At 37.3% G+C, this 14,885-nt stretch overlaps 1 protein-coding gene across 2 annotated transcripts in view; it reads left to right on the top strand.

Moving 5' to 3' along the window:
- Positions 1-14,885, top strand: part of mccc2 (methylcrotonyl-CoA carboxylase subunit 2) — a 102,499-nt gene that overhangs the window by 69,795 nt on the left and 17,819 nt on the right. The window contains exons 13-16 of one of the 2 annotated variants that reach the window (XM_048594923.1): positions 8,169-8,235; positions 9,303-9,459; positions 11,721-11,835; positions 12,988-14,093. In XM_048594923.1, coding sequence (XP_048450880.1) covers positions 8,169-8,235; positions 9,303-9,459; positions 11,721-11,835; positions 12,988-13,065 — 417 coding nt within the window. In that variant the 3' untranslated portion in view covers positions 13,066-14,093. Of the gene's footprint in view, positions 1-8,168; positions 8,236-9,302; positions 9,460-11,720; positions 11,836-12,987; positions 14,148-14,885 lie in introns of those variants that run through there. The other variant, XM_048594922.1, reaches the window with a different exon arrangement.

Genomic DNA, 14,885 nt, shown 5'->3' on the forward strand with positions numbered 1-14,885 from the left:
CCTCTGATGCTGCTTGGCCTGCTGTGTTCATCCAGCTCTACACCTTGTTATCTCAGATTCTCCAGCATCTGCAGTTCCTACTATCTCTGTAATATAAAGATAGGTAGGAATACAAATTGTGAGGAAGCAGAGTCTGCAAAGAGATAAATATAAGGTTAAGTGAATAGAGAACAAAATGGTAGATGGACTATGATGTGGCAAAATGAAAGGTTGTTCACTTTGCAGGTAGAATAGTAAAACAGAATATAATTTAAAGAATAACAATACATGATACGAAGAGATCCGCGTGTTCTTGTACATTAATCACAAAATGTTAATGTGCATGTGCAGCAAGTAATTAGGAAATAAAATAGAATTTGTTATGTATTAAAAGGAGGATGGAGTATAAAAGTACGTAAGTCTTTCTATAGATGTACAGGGCATTCATGAGATCACATCTGGAGTGCAGTGTTTAAATTCAGTCTCTTTTTACTTAAGAGGGCTATTTGGAGAGGAGCAGTTCATGCAGTGTTCACGAGATTGAGTCCTGGGATAAAGGCATTGTCTTATGAAGAACAGTTGAACAAGTTAGGCCTATTTTGATTGGAATTGAGAAGAATGAGAGATGGCCTTATTCAAATATATAACGTTCTGATGGTAAGTATTGAGAGGATGTTTCCTCTCTGTGAAATCAAGGTCTAAGAGACAAAGTTTTTAAAAATATGGTATCTTTCATTTAATATGAAGGAGAGGAGAAATTTCTTCTCTGAGAGGGTCATTAGTCTTTGGAACCCTCTTCTTCAGGGAGGGCTACAGGCTGTGCCATTGAGTGTATTCAGTACTGAGTTAAATGGATTTTTAATCAACAGTGGAGTCAAGACTTGTGTGAAGCAGGCGGGAAAGTGATATTAAAGCCACAGTAGGATCAGCTATGATGTTATTGAATGACAGAAAAGGTCCAATGGGTTGAATGACCTACACCTTCCATAAGTTATGATGATTAAATGCCCAACGGCTTCAGTTGGTCCTTGGGTGGGTGGGCGGGCGGGCTTCCTGACACCATGCCTCTACCACTGGAAAATTTGTAACACATTGGCAGCAGGCATGTGTCCACTGGATTTAATGAATTCCATCCCTACCACCCCATCTTTCAACACACTGACGGTGAGTGATTCATCCAGCCTCAAATCTCAGGACCTGTTTAAGGTTGAAAGGAATTCCTCCTCTTGCAATACTGTATCTTGAATAAGTCTTTTGTTAGTAATCCACAGACATACAGAAATCTGGAAATTTATTAGTGAGAATTAGTTTAATAAAAGACTTTAAAATTTTGAATAAAAAACATCTTTATGACAGCAGCAAAAATGACAAACTGCACTAACGTCTGTGAGCCACTTCTGAACATATAGTTACAGAAAGGAGTTAAAGCTGCCATTCCAATAGCATTATTACTGTTTTCTTATAATATGTGGAGTTTTGTGTTTATTATCTCATCTTTCATGAATTGTTGAATAACCACAGCCACGCCATCATCTATTTGAGTCCTACACGTCTGGACTGAGGGTTGAAGCCATACATGAACCCTTGATTACATTGATCTTTTGTTTGCCCTTTTTAAACCCAATGTATAATTGTGAAATTACCAAAGGCAAGTTTTAATCGTATAAACAGAATGCACTTAAAACATGACATTATTAATAGAGGCAATTCGTGAGCTAATGGAATTCTGAAATGTTTGCTTATACCAGTTAACCTCAGATTGAAACATCCAAATACTCAGTGACTTAAAATGACACAACTGATTGAATCTAGGTGACATCAGCAGGCTTTAACTAGAGGTGCAGACAAGTCAGAAAGTCAATATGTTTCATCTTGTGAAAAATTACCTTGGTTTAAGGTTGAAGACTGATATTGACCTTCTGTTGCAGCTGCTGATGGATGTTTTCATTAAATTTGACATTTTCTTGCGTCAGTCTGTCCTTTATTATTAAAATAATAATTATATGATTCACTTTTAAGAGATTCTGGTAATTAATAAATTCCCAATATTTTTCTCTTCTCTCCAACCCCTATCCTTCTCTGCTGAAGTGTTGACTTTTAATGGGGTGGAGTTGAGGATGTGGGGTGTGCCTTGCCTTAGTTGCCCATCTACTTATTTTTGACAAATGAATTTCAATTCTGAATGCCATTTGATTATGGGTATGGGGCCTTGATGATCACAATGAACCACCTGCTTCAGGGCACCCCCTCAAAAAACAAATCATTCACCACCACCTAACTTTCTTTATCTAATAAATATTTAAGAGCCTTGTCAGTGCTTCAGTGGAGTTCTTAGCATCTGCCTTCAGGTTTAGCCAGATGACATTCCTCAAAAAATGTGAGTCATCATTTGGACTGCATTATAGCTGTAGCCTGGATACTTTTGGTGACTCCACAAATATTGGATGGATGCACAGAGGCCTTGACCAGTCCAGAACTGGTTGAAAGGACCTACTGTAATCTTGGGAGATCAAAACTGGTGGATAAAAGAAGTATCCACAGAGATAGTGGGTATGTTGGTTATAGTTTTCCAAAAATCCTTGTATTCTGGAAAGGTACCGGGGATTGGAAAACTGCCAGTGTGATGCCCCTATTTGAAAAGGAGGGAGGCAAAAAGTGAGTAACAACAGGCTGATTAGCCTAACGTCTATTGTTGGAAAACTGTTGGGATGAACTATTAAGGAGGTAATAGCACTTATTTGGAAAATCATAACCTAATTAAGCAGAGTCAGCATGACTTCATGGAAGGGAACTCATGTTTGACTAATTTATTAGAGTTTTTTGAGGAGGTCTCAACCAGAGTGGATAAAGAGGAATCAATACTTATGTTGTATTTGAACTTCCAGAAGGCATTCGACAAGGTACCTCACAGAAGATTAAGTCGTAAGATAAGAGCCCATAGTGTTGTAGAAACAACAACAACAACAAAAACAAAGTTGCTGGAAAAGCTCAGCAGGTCTGGAACCATCTGTGAAGGAAATAATAGTTAACGTTTTGGGTCCGGTAACCCTTCCTCAGGACTCAGTTCTGAGGAAGGGTCACTGGACCCAAAATGTTAACTCTGTTTGTTCCTTCACAGATGCTACCAGAACTGCTGAGCTTTTCCAGCAACTTTGCTTTTGTACCTGATTTACAGCATCCACAGTTCTTTCGGTTTTTGTTGTAGAAATATATATTGACATTTGGAGAATTGGCTAATGAGCAGGAAACAGTGAGTGGGATTAAGGGATTTTTTTTTTCAGGTTGGCAACCTATGACCAGTGGGAGTCCATAGGGATCAGTGCTGGGACTGCAATTGTTGACAATATATATAAATGACTTGAAGCACGGAAGCAAATGTACTGTCGCAAAATTTGTAGACAACATAAAGTATTTGGAAAGGCAGGTTGTGATGGGAATACAAATAGCTTACAGAGAGAAATCGATAGGCTAAGTAAGTGGGCAAAAAGTTGGCAAATGGCATATAATATGGGAAAATGTGAACCTGTTCATTATGAACGGGAGAACAAAAGAACAGCTGTAACACAAAGGGACTTGGAGGGGGTACTCGTGCACAAAACACAGAAAGCAAGCACACAGGTGTGGTGGGTAAACAGGTGGGCAAATAGAATGTTGGCTGTTATTTCAATGGTGTTAGAGTATAAGTTTTGGGGAGTCCTACTGCAACTGTACAAGGCATTTATCCTTCTGATACGGTGGGGTGAGATATTTCTCTGGACTGGCCACCAGGGAAGGGGAGATCATTGAAGAGTACCTGTGATGATGCACATTGTCAAGATCCTTAGGATATTTGCCTGTGATTCCTATGTGGCTTAACTAGTTTACTGAATAGGTTGCTACATGTTTTAACTTTAGGAAAGTATTTTTTTATAAATAATTTGCAAATGCTGAAAATGTGAAATCAAAATACAAAGTGCTGGCAGTGTTCAACAGGCCAGTAAACAGACAAGTCATTTCATCAGAAATGGAAACCAACAGACAACCAAGCCGTAAGATTTACAGACAGGGTAGGTGGTTAGTTGGAAGAGGACTGGAAAGACAGCTTAAATAAATGAAAACGGAAATTACTGGAGAAATTCGGCATGTTTGGCAGCATCTGTGGAACAAAACCAGAGTTAACGTTTTGAGTCCTGTGATCCTCCAGAGGAAGGAGGGTCACTGGACCTGAAACTTTAACTCTGTTTTCTCTATATGCATGCTGCTAGATCTACTGAGTTTCTCCAGCAATTTATGCCTTTGTTTGTTTCACGTCTCCAGCATCCATATTTCTTTGCTCTACAGAAGCAAATAGCTTGTTCTGTCAGGATCTAAAAACATTAAAAAGTGGGGTATTTACAAATGCACAAGAGAAGCTCACACAAACAAATACAAGCAAAAAGAAAAGAGAAATGTGAAGAGAAAAACCGCTTATAAAGACAACAGCACTGAAATTCAAGAAAAAAATGTTACAATGACACAAATGAGGCATATTCGATATTCAGTTCTGGGCAGAGAATATAACAGGTAACAGATGGAATACCACTTATTTTGAGACGCCACACATGTTTACTTTCATGCCCAATGTTTTCCCAGACGAAGAAGAGGAAAGAAACTCAAATAATACTAGGGATGTAGGAACAATTTATTGTCAGCTATGTGACCTGATGAGCAATTGGTGATTTAAGTATCAACCCTGCCTTTCAGAGACTAATAGACAAATGGCAGATATCATTTCCTGTTAAAAGTGTCTAAGTTTGTTTTTGCATTTTTGACTCTTACAACATAGTGTTTTTCTCAGGACAGGTGTGGAAAGTGCCCCAAGGAATTGAGGGGTTGGGATTTACATTGGTCCCAGCCCTTCCAGGGAGGGTAACATGGTTGACTAGTGTCTGATCTCAAACGGAGCTCAGTGATGGAAATTTTTCACCTTCTGCACCTCCTCTGAAGCTGCAAAATTGAGACCAGGGTGGGGAGTGGCCATTATTGGCAGTTAAAAACTTCAAGGGCAAGGGCAGGTAGTTTCCCTTTGCCCCTCCCCTTTAAAATTTAGAGCAGATCGGGAGGGTGGTGGGAAGGACCACAGCGAATTTAACGAGCCTCCCCACCAGCAAAATCATTGTAGGCTATAAAATTCTGTCCATGTTCTGAAAATGTGTGATACATTTGTGAAAGAACATTTTGTACACCTTAAGACGTAGAATCTATTTTTATTGTACGCCTAATGAGCACCAACATTACAGCAGAGCTTGGTTTAAAATTTCATCATAGAATAACACAACACAGAAGGCAACCATTGTGCCAGTCATCTCTGAAATAGCTGTCTAATTGATCTCACTATCCTGTTCTATTTCCATATCCCTGCTCATGTTCCCTTTTTAAATATTTACAGATTACGTTTTGAAAGTTACTGATCAATTTGCTTCCAGATTTCTTTGAGATTGTTTCAAAGGTTGTATTCTCATGTGCTGTTCCCTCAAGAAAGAAAAGGATGTGTAAAATTCTTAAACCATCATAAACTTTCAGTCTAAACTCAGTTTATTGGGGGGAAAAAATAACTAACACTTATCAAAGCACAGCAAATAATTGATCTCCCTTTATTAATTTTTCATATTTCTGTTGACTTTTTCAGGGTATTCCTTTGTTGACAGCATCAACAGAGTTGACTTGAAGGAAATTCGACAGTATTAAGCAGTTCAATTGAAAATAAATTTGATCATAATTTTTCACAAAATGTTATTGTTGCTGATGCTTCATGTGTCTTCAATTCTGACCTTAATGATAACATTGTTCAATAGCTACCACACATTGCCTTTTGTAGTTTCACAGTATTAGTCACCAGCTGTCATTTGTACAGAAGTTACAGTTTTGACTGAGTAAATGTGGGTGATCCATTTGAAGTGGAAGATTGGAGTTCCATTAAATTTGAAGAAAGATGAAAAATATCAGCTGTTCTCAGCAATAACGTGCAGGGTAGATTTAACAGTTTAGACCCTAAACAGCCTTTTAAGCAATTTAGTGTGTCTGGAAAAGCATCTTGAAATTGTTTGCTCTGCCAACATTCCTCTTCAAAATGTGAGGTATGGTAGTTGACAGGACAAGCAGCAGAATGGATAGTGAGCTATTTCTCAAACTGAAACCAGAGAGTAAGTGTTTTAGTTAGTCAATTTTTGAAAAGGTTGGAACTTGCGCAAGAATTAATGCGGAGACCATGTCAAAATTATATATAAATGATTTGGACTTTGGGAACTGGAAGGGTGATTTCAAAATTTGAAAGGTATCATATTGTGTTGTAGCTCATAGAAATGGAAAGACTGAAGGGTGACCTGAAATAAGTCTTAAAGGTTCGTGGAAATGGTTTAATGTAGTTGGTAGAAAGGATGCTTCCACTTGTGAAGGAGACCAGTACTAGGGACCATAACTATGAAACATTTACTAATAAAGTGTTAGAGAGACACTTTATATTTAACATTGTTTGACAAACTTAAGTTTTGAAAGGTTGTAAAATTATTATTTTCAAGTTTTGTGAAAATATCAGGAGTGGTTTTAAAAGGTGTCATTGATGGTTCACTGTAAATATTTTTCTTTAAACAAGTATTCCTGTAAATATTACGTCTGGTGATAACCACTTGCTTTGCTGTACACCCCTGCTGGGGCTGCTTTGAACAGTGGCTGGCATGCAAAGGTGTTTTTTTTTAAGTTAAAGAAAAGAACAAGCTGATTTGTAAGAGATTTGTAAGAATAAGTTGCCCAGCCGATTGCTCTCGTGTTTGAAAAGAAAATCCTCGAGTTCAGAGGAAATTCGTTTGTTTTGAAAAAAATGATTGAAAAACATCTTAAGGTAGGATTTCCTAAGGGAGCTGTGTCTGTAAGAATTCAGAGACAGCCATGTTTGATTCATAACTTGACCACACCAGCCAAACAACAGAGCAGCAAAGTCTGGAACATTCTATTCTGTTGTCTTCAAGAATGACCTATTGGATAAGGGATTTTTTTTTTCAGGAAGACAATTTTTGCAGAGAAATCTTTTTTTCTCTCCATCTTTTGAGGATATTTAGAGGGATAAGTAATTATACTTCTTTATTACTGACTATACATGTTAGCCAATTATTGCTTCTTTATTGAGTAAGTCTTATTTTGATAATAAGCCAATACTTCATCTTTAATTAAGAAAGCTGGTTGATAGATCTTGTTGTTTTGTAACCTGATATTGATATCTTGGTAAATGAAAGAAAAAATTACTGTGTTGTGATCTGTGGAGCAGTGGGACTAGAATGACAGTGCACTCCTCCGGCCTCAGTCATGACAAAACCAATAATGAATTGAGGAGAAATGTCTTTAGAACAACAATGTATATAGCACCTTTATCCAGTTATACTTCCCAAGGCACTTCATTGGAGCATTGTAAAGCATGGTATGACACTTAGCCACATAAGAATATAGTCAGATGACAAAAATTTGGTTAAAGGCACAAGTTTTAAGAATCATCGATAAGGATTTATTCTGAAAATATTTAAAGTGAGGAATATGATAGCACAAGGAGTAGTTGAGACAATAAGCACAGGTACATTTATGGAGAAACTAGATAAACATAAGTGAAAATGGAATAAAGAGGATGTTAAATGGGGTTAAATGAAAAAAGTGTGGAAGGAAGCTTGTGTGCACCATATGCACCATTATGGAGATATTTCTGTGCTGTAAATACTATGTTACATTGCTTGGCTTTCAGTCAGCGCTTGGACTTTTTAACAGCGCTACTCCAAAACTCCACACATCTTATGATATGTGTCTCTACTCTGATTTTAAAAACCCGAAAACAGTGATGATATGTTACCTGTGAACAAAGTGTTAAAGGTAGGTTAAAACTAAACTTAGCACGTTAACAGAAAAAGCTAGCTGTCTTCAGTATGTTTTCAACAAACTGTACAGCTCTTGGAGACCCAGCAGCTAAAACACTGGAAGTTTTCAGTTGGTAGGCCAAAGGCTCAACCTCAGTTCCAGTTCAATTATTATGCTGTATTCTCTGCGGACTGTGTAATAAAATTAAATGTGAACTTGTCTGACCTCAGCGTTCTTTTATGTTGCAAAATGTTTCTCCATTGTTCAGACTATGTAGGAACTCACTGTCTTGCTGAAAACTCTCCAAACCAATGTACCCCTTTATTTAATTACAGGGCACCCATTTTATTGAGCTGTGTTGTCAGAGGAATATCCCCCTCATATTTCTGCAGAACATAACAGGTAAGAAAGAGAAGGACCATTTTTGGCAATGGCATATCAAAATAAGAACAATATCTGTTTGTTCAGTTGTGGCTGCTGTGAATTATATGCTTATCATGCTGATGATAGTGGCCTCACAAGAGATACAGACACAGTGATGAAAAATTGCCCAATAAAATACCTCAAAGACAATAAAACCTTCCTGTATCTTCACAGTTTTATACTCTTTTTAATCAATTGGCTGTTTTATTTCCATTAATAGAAGGGACCCTTTGTAAAGTATATCTCTGAGCATCATTTGCACCTTCCCTTAAAAGTTTAAATTGTAACTTACCACTTGTAGATGTATTTCAGAATTGATATTTAGCAAATGTCTTTATTAAGTCAGATGGAGGTAACTGAAATGGAGCTTTTAGTTTATCCCCAAACAAAATTACTATTTTATTGTTGCTATGAATGTTTGTATTTATGCCTTTGTAATAAGGTTTAAAATTAAAATTTGTCGGTTCTGTTTCCAAATTTTGTCTGTTTTTTATCCATATATCTCAATTTTGCAGCAGTCTGCTGTTATCCATGTGGTGTCAGCCATACTCCGTCGCTGTTTCCTTGGCATATTCTGAAAACTGATTTGTTGCATATTAATGTTATCTGTCACCCTTCTTATGTTACATTAACAGCTACTGATGCATCCAACACTGTTGGAGTCCTACATGGTCTAAAATAAAATTCTGGTCACTTTCAGCAATGTTCTTATAAGAGCATTTGATGGATATTAAATTTCTTTTTCTACCACTTCAATAGTAGCAGTAGCCTGAATTATGACACCATGTCCTATAGCAACATGAATGTTGACTGAACACTAATGGACGACCCTGACAAATTGAAGATAATGCAATAGACAGACTGCAAAGTTTTAAAAAAAAAAAAGCAGACATCAAGAAGTTGTATTGTTAGATATGTCAATATTTGTCTTTTATCCAATTCTATATTTCACTTCAATGACCTTGAATTTTTGTTTTAGATTTATTGTTTAAACGGTGCCAACTTTGTCAATGTGTCAATTTATGTACTACTTCTGAATCTATAAGGTTTCATGGTTGGTCGAGAATATGAAGCTGGCGGAATAGCTAAAGATGGGGCCAAAATGGTGACTGCAGTTGCATGTGCAAATGTTCCAAAAATTACTGTCATTGTTGGTGGTTCCTATGGTGCCGGAAACTATGGAATGTGTGGAAGAGCATATAGGCAAGTCACTGTCCTACCTGTTTCTCTGTATAACATCAGTTCAGGATAGAAAATTGGAAATAAAAATGGGAAAACTGGAAATATGCATCAGGTCAAGCAGCATTTGTGATGTGAAAGAGTTAATATTTTAGGGCAATGACCTTTCATCAGAATGAAAGGAAATTAGATTTTAAGCAAGTGAAAATGGGAAGCGTGAGAAAAGGAACAAAGGAAATGGCTGTGATAGGGTGGAAGATGAGAGGTTGACCAAAATAACTGTTGGTGTAAAATCAAAGGGACTGATTATGGAGCAAGTCAAGAAACCAAAAGATGTGCCCAGAGGAGGTGTATCTGGTAAATTGTGAATAGCTTCCTGTTTTTCTTATCTCTGCTTGTAAGAGATCATGTTTATTTTTAAAATTTCTTCCTTTATTCAGACCAATAAAAACTTTGAATTGTTTTATCTATCACTTGTTTTCTCTCTCATTCTGCTTTTTTTTTTCCAATCAATTTCTTAGCCATCATCTGCTGGTATCCAAAACACACTCAATCATAGAGTCATGTTGATATACAGCGCAGAAACAGACCCTTTGGTCCAACTCATCCATTCCAACCGGATATCCTAGATAAATCTAGTCCCACTTGCCAGCATTTGACCCATATCCCTCTAAATCCTTCCTATTCAGGTATCCATCCAGATGCCTTTTATATGTTGTAATTGTACCAGCCTCCACCACTTCCTCTGGCAGCTCGTTCCATACACCCACCATCCTCTGCGTGAAAAAGTTGCCCTTAGATCCTTTTTAAATCTTTCCCCTCTCACCTTAAACCTATGCCGATTAGTTTTGGACTCCCCTACCCTGGGGAAAAGACCCTGGCTGTTCACCCTTTTCTTGTCTCTCATGATTTTATAAACCTTTGTCATGTCGTCCCTAAGTCTCCGATGCTCCAGGGAAAATAGCCTCAGCCTATTCAGTCTCTTCCTATAGCTCAAACCCTCCAACCCTGTCTACATGTATGCAAATCTTGTTTGAACCCTTTCAAGTTTCACAACGTCTTTCCTATAGCAGGGAGACCAGAATTGAATGCAGTATTCCAAATGTGGCCTAACCAATGTCTGTACAGCTGCAACATGACCTCCCAACTCCTATACTCAATGTACCGACCAATAAAGGCAAGCGTATCGCTACCCTGTCCACGTGCAACTCCACTTTCAAGGAACTATGAACCTGCAGTCCAAGGTCTCTTCGTTTGGCAACACTCTCCAGGACTTTACCATTAAGTGTACAAGTCCTTAGCATAATACTATCTCCAGCACCATTATAAACATTTTCCTTTAATCTAATACAATCTTTAACTTGTTAGTCATTTAGTCCGCCTTTTCAGTGTGTTTTATTTGTTAATGGATTGCATATTACTTGGGATTAATGAATTATCATGTTATTAATTTGGTATGAAATCCTGTATCTGTTTTGATGATGATGATGGAGTGTGAATAATTGTTTTAATTATAACGTTTCATCAATGGAATATTCTAAAAACATGAGGAAGAAAAAGCTACTGAAAACTCATGACCACAGTCAATCTGATTTATTGATTATACCAATAACTAAATTGGCCAAACCTTCAGTTGGTATGTTGACACTCAGTAAATACTGAAGAGGAAAAATAAAAATCAAACCTGTGATTGGTCTTTGCAAGACTGCCCGAGAGCAAATTTTATTTTATGGGACATGTAATTGAATTGCTGTGTACCAGCTGGAAACAGATGTTTAACTAAGCTCAACAGTGTCATGCCAATTAAGATAATTACAAAGACACTTGAATTGTAAATGTAATGAGGTTAATGTAATGCAGCAGTAAATTGCATTCATGCAGAGTACAATATTGCTACATTTCCCTGCCTAATATTAAAATCACAGCAAACCTCTAAGCTTCTGAAGGTTAAAATAAAAGTTTGAATTTTGAGTGGAGTCATTTTAGCAAAGGGGCTGTACCCAATATGTAGACTTGTCTTTTCTCATTCAGGCACAGCATTTATTGTTTTATTTCAGATTTCCACTATTGATAGATTGGATTTGAGATGAAAAAGAAAATATTGCATTTGATTTATTTTTAAAGTTCCTTCAAATAGGACAGTTTTATAGGCTGAAATAAAGTGTTCAGTCTTGAAAAATTCTGCCTTTTGAAATTTGAGGGTTTTACAAGTAGTGGGGGAGATATTTCTTGGTTGTATTTATTAATAAATACTATTAATTTTGGTTTTCTGTTTTTCCTGTCAGCCCAAGGTTCCTGTACATGTGGCCAAATGCACGCATTTCTGTGATGGGGGGTGAGCAAGCTGCTACTGTTTTAGCTACAATTACAAAGGACCAAAGGGCAAGAGAAGGAAAAGAGGTGAGTATTAATGTGATGTGAGGCCTCATAGAGCCGAGACCGGTTAGGTTGAGTTTCAAGGAATGAAAACAGAAACGACGGTACTAATGACATTCAGGTTACTTTACATGAGGTAAATTCACCTCATTAAAAAAAACTGTTAGGCTTGGAATAAGTATTGCACCCTATTATGAAAAGAAACCTAAGTATGCAGGAGCAGTTTGTATTCTCAGTCTAGACACTGGTTTTGTGAGTATAATTGGCTGTAACAGTCAAAGTATTCTGTATACTCTGCATAAATTGACAATCATTAATTAGATTGTTAGATTGAAATGAAGTTTCAAAGCAGTCTTCTCAGTCCTAACATCCCTATTATGGAAATCTGTCTAGAACTGTTGCAAAATTTGTCTTCTTGGTTCTTGCCCTGGATTCTTGCAACCTGCGTGAATGAAATTTTGCAACTGACATTAATGAATATGTGTACTCCAGCTATTTTGAAAAATGTATCTTCTGTTTATATCAGCTATGCTTAAAACTGAAATAAATGACACGATTTTTAGTTTGGGGTCTTTAAATGCAAGAAATCTTCAGGGCAATCTGGGTTAGGGTTAAGGTTAGAGTTAGGACGAGGACTCGACAAACTAGATGCAGGGAGCATGTTTTCCCTGGTTGGGGAATCTAGAACCAGGGGACTCCATTGTAGGATACGCAGGTGATTTAGGACCGAAAAGGTTTCTTCACTCAAAAGGCAGCAGACTGTGGAACTCTGTGCAACAGAATGCTGTGGAGGCCAAGGCACTCAATGTTTTCAAGAAAGCATTAATAATTTTTTTAGATGGTAAAGGTGTCGGGGTATGGAGAGAAAATGGGAATATGGCATTGAGATAGAGGGTCAGCCATGATCGTAGTGAATGGTCATGCAGGATTGAAAGGCCAAATGTCTTACTCCTGTTCTTAGTTTCTAAATAGCACTTGGGAATTACATGAGAGAAACAAAATCTCCTGGTAAATAGAAATTGGAAATTTATAGTAACTTTACTTCTAGACCTCCTCGTAAATACTGAATACACAATCCTGAGTTGGAAATATATCACCATTCCTCCAGCTTTCCAGAATCTGCAGTATTTTGCTTTTACTGGACTCAAAATGTTAACTTTGTTTCTCTCTCCACAGATGGAGACTTCACCATTCCTACACTTGCTGGGTCTAAATCCTCGATCTCCCTCCCTAACAGCATTGTGGGTGGAATGACACAAAATAAATAGCAGCATTTCAAGAAAACAGCTCACCACCACCATCTCAAGAGCAAATAGGGATGGGTATCAGATGCTGGCCCAGCCAGCGAAGCCTGCATCCCCAAATAAATTGAAATGAAATAGAAATGCACATTAAGCAATCAATTCAATTCGCAGTCACATGAAGCAATATAATACAAATAAATAATTGCTGAAATTTTATCACACTTTTAACGTTGTCCACAATGCAGTCGATAAATTGTTTTTGAAGTAATTTATTTGAAGACTAATATGGCATTCAAGATGCGCTCAACACACCAGAAACACAATGAGCTGAATCTAGGTGTTAGTGTGGATTGAAGGATATGTGATGGGTATGATGCTAAACTAGCTATTTGCTTTTCTTTGAAATGTGCTGTGTGATATTTATCTAACATCCAGAATTGGATGAGTAGATATTTCACCCAAAAAAAAATTAGGAAAACTGAAACTATTGTGCTCAATCTTCAGCATTTGCTGCTATTGCGGGCCATGATGGACTGTAGATTCTAGGGAGCCAACTTCCACTGGAATCTGAAACCTGCAGTTCACTAAATGGAAGCCTATGCTGATGGGCTGGCCAGGACCTGTCAGTGTGCAAACTTGGACTATTTGACTTATCCCACTGCTCATGTGATGAAAGATCATCAACATGAAATGTTAACTCTGTTCCTTGGTTCACAGACACTGCCTATTGAACTGAGTTTTGCCAACATTTTCTATTTTTCTTTCAAACTTCTAGCATGTACAGTGTTTTGCTTTTGCTGAGAGGTTTCTGGACTACTAGATAAGTTTCAAGTGTTTATTAATCAATAGAAACTGGACATTAGGTATGCTGTTTACTTGTTTGAATTTGACATTATTGAATGAAATTAAGAAATCAGGCAGCCACAACTGCCATTAACATTAAATGTGCTGCACCAAATATCTCAATGTGCTGAATGTTTCAGAGTTTCTGTACTTTTCCTTGTAGTTCTCTTCAGAAGATGAAGCAGCTTTAAAGGAACCAATCATTAGGAGATTTGAAGAAGAAGGCAGTCCGTACTTCTCTAGTGCCAGGTACAAAACTAGTAAAAGTACTAAATGCTTTAAATCAACAAGATCAAATAAGATTCCTCCATCAACTATTTTTGTATTGATAATATAACAATTGTTGTTTATTTAAGTGGATACTGTGACAAACAACATGTTTTATCAGCACCCACTCACCCGCTAAACACTTGTTCCTTTCATCACTGATGCAAAGTTGCAGCAGTGTGTCTCATCTCATGATACACTACAGAACTTGACAAAACACCTTTAACAACACCTTCCAAACCTGTGATCTCTACCACCTCAGACAGCAAGGGTAGCAGTTGGATGCAAACAGCACTTCACCTCTTGTACCATCCTGACTTGGCACAATGTTGTCTTTTTTTGCTGCTGGATCAAAATCCTGGTGTGCACTTGCCAGCAGTAACATGGGTGTACTTATGTCATATGAACCACAATGTTTTAAGAACACAGCTCACTACCCTCATGGACACCTAGAAATGGATAACAATTGTTGGCCTTGCTAGCAATGTCAAAGTATATGTTAAAAATCTGGTTTAAGTTAATTGCCATACCGTACAATTGGCAGTGTTACAGCAATTATCTATCTACGAGCATTATGTATATAATTAATAATGATAAATTACCTGCAATCCTTCATTATAATTTCACTATAATTTCTCAAACAGCACACAAGGCACAGAGCAAAATAAATTAAACTTGAAGGCCTCATGTTTATTTGAAAACATACCAATAAAATACAGT

The sequence above is a fragment of the Rhincodon typus genome, chromosome 3 (genome assembly GCF_021869965.1).
Source record: "Rhincodon typus isolate 14 chromosome 3, sRhiTyp1.1, whole genome shotgun sequence".
Taxonomy (NCBI): domain Eukaryota; kingdom Metazoa; phylum Chordata; class Chondrichthyes; order Orectolobiformes; family Rhincodontidae; genus Rhincodon; species Rhincodon typus.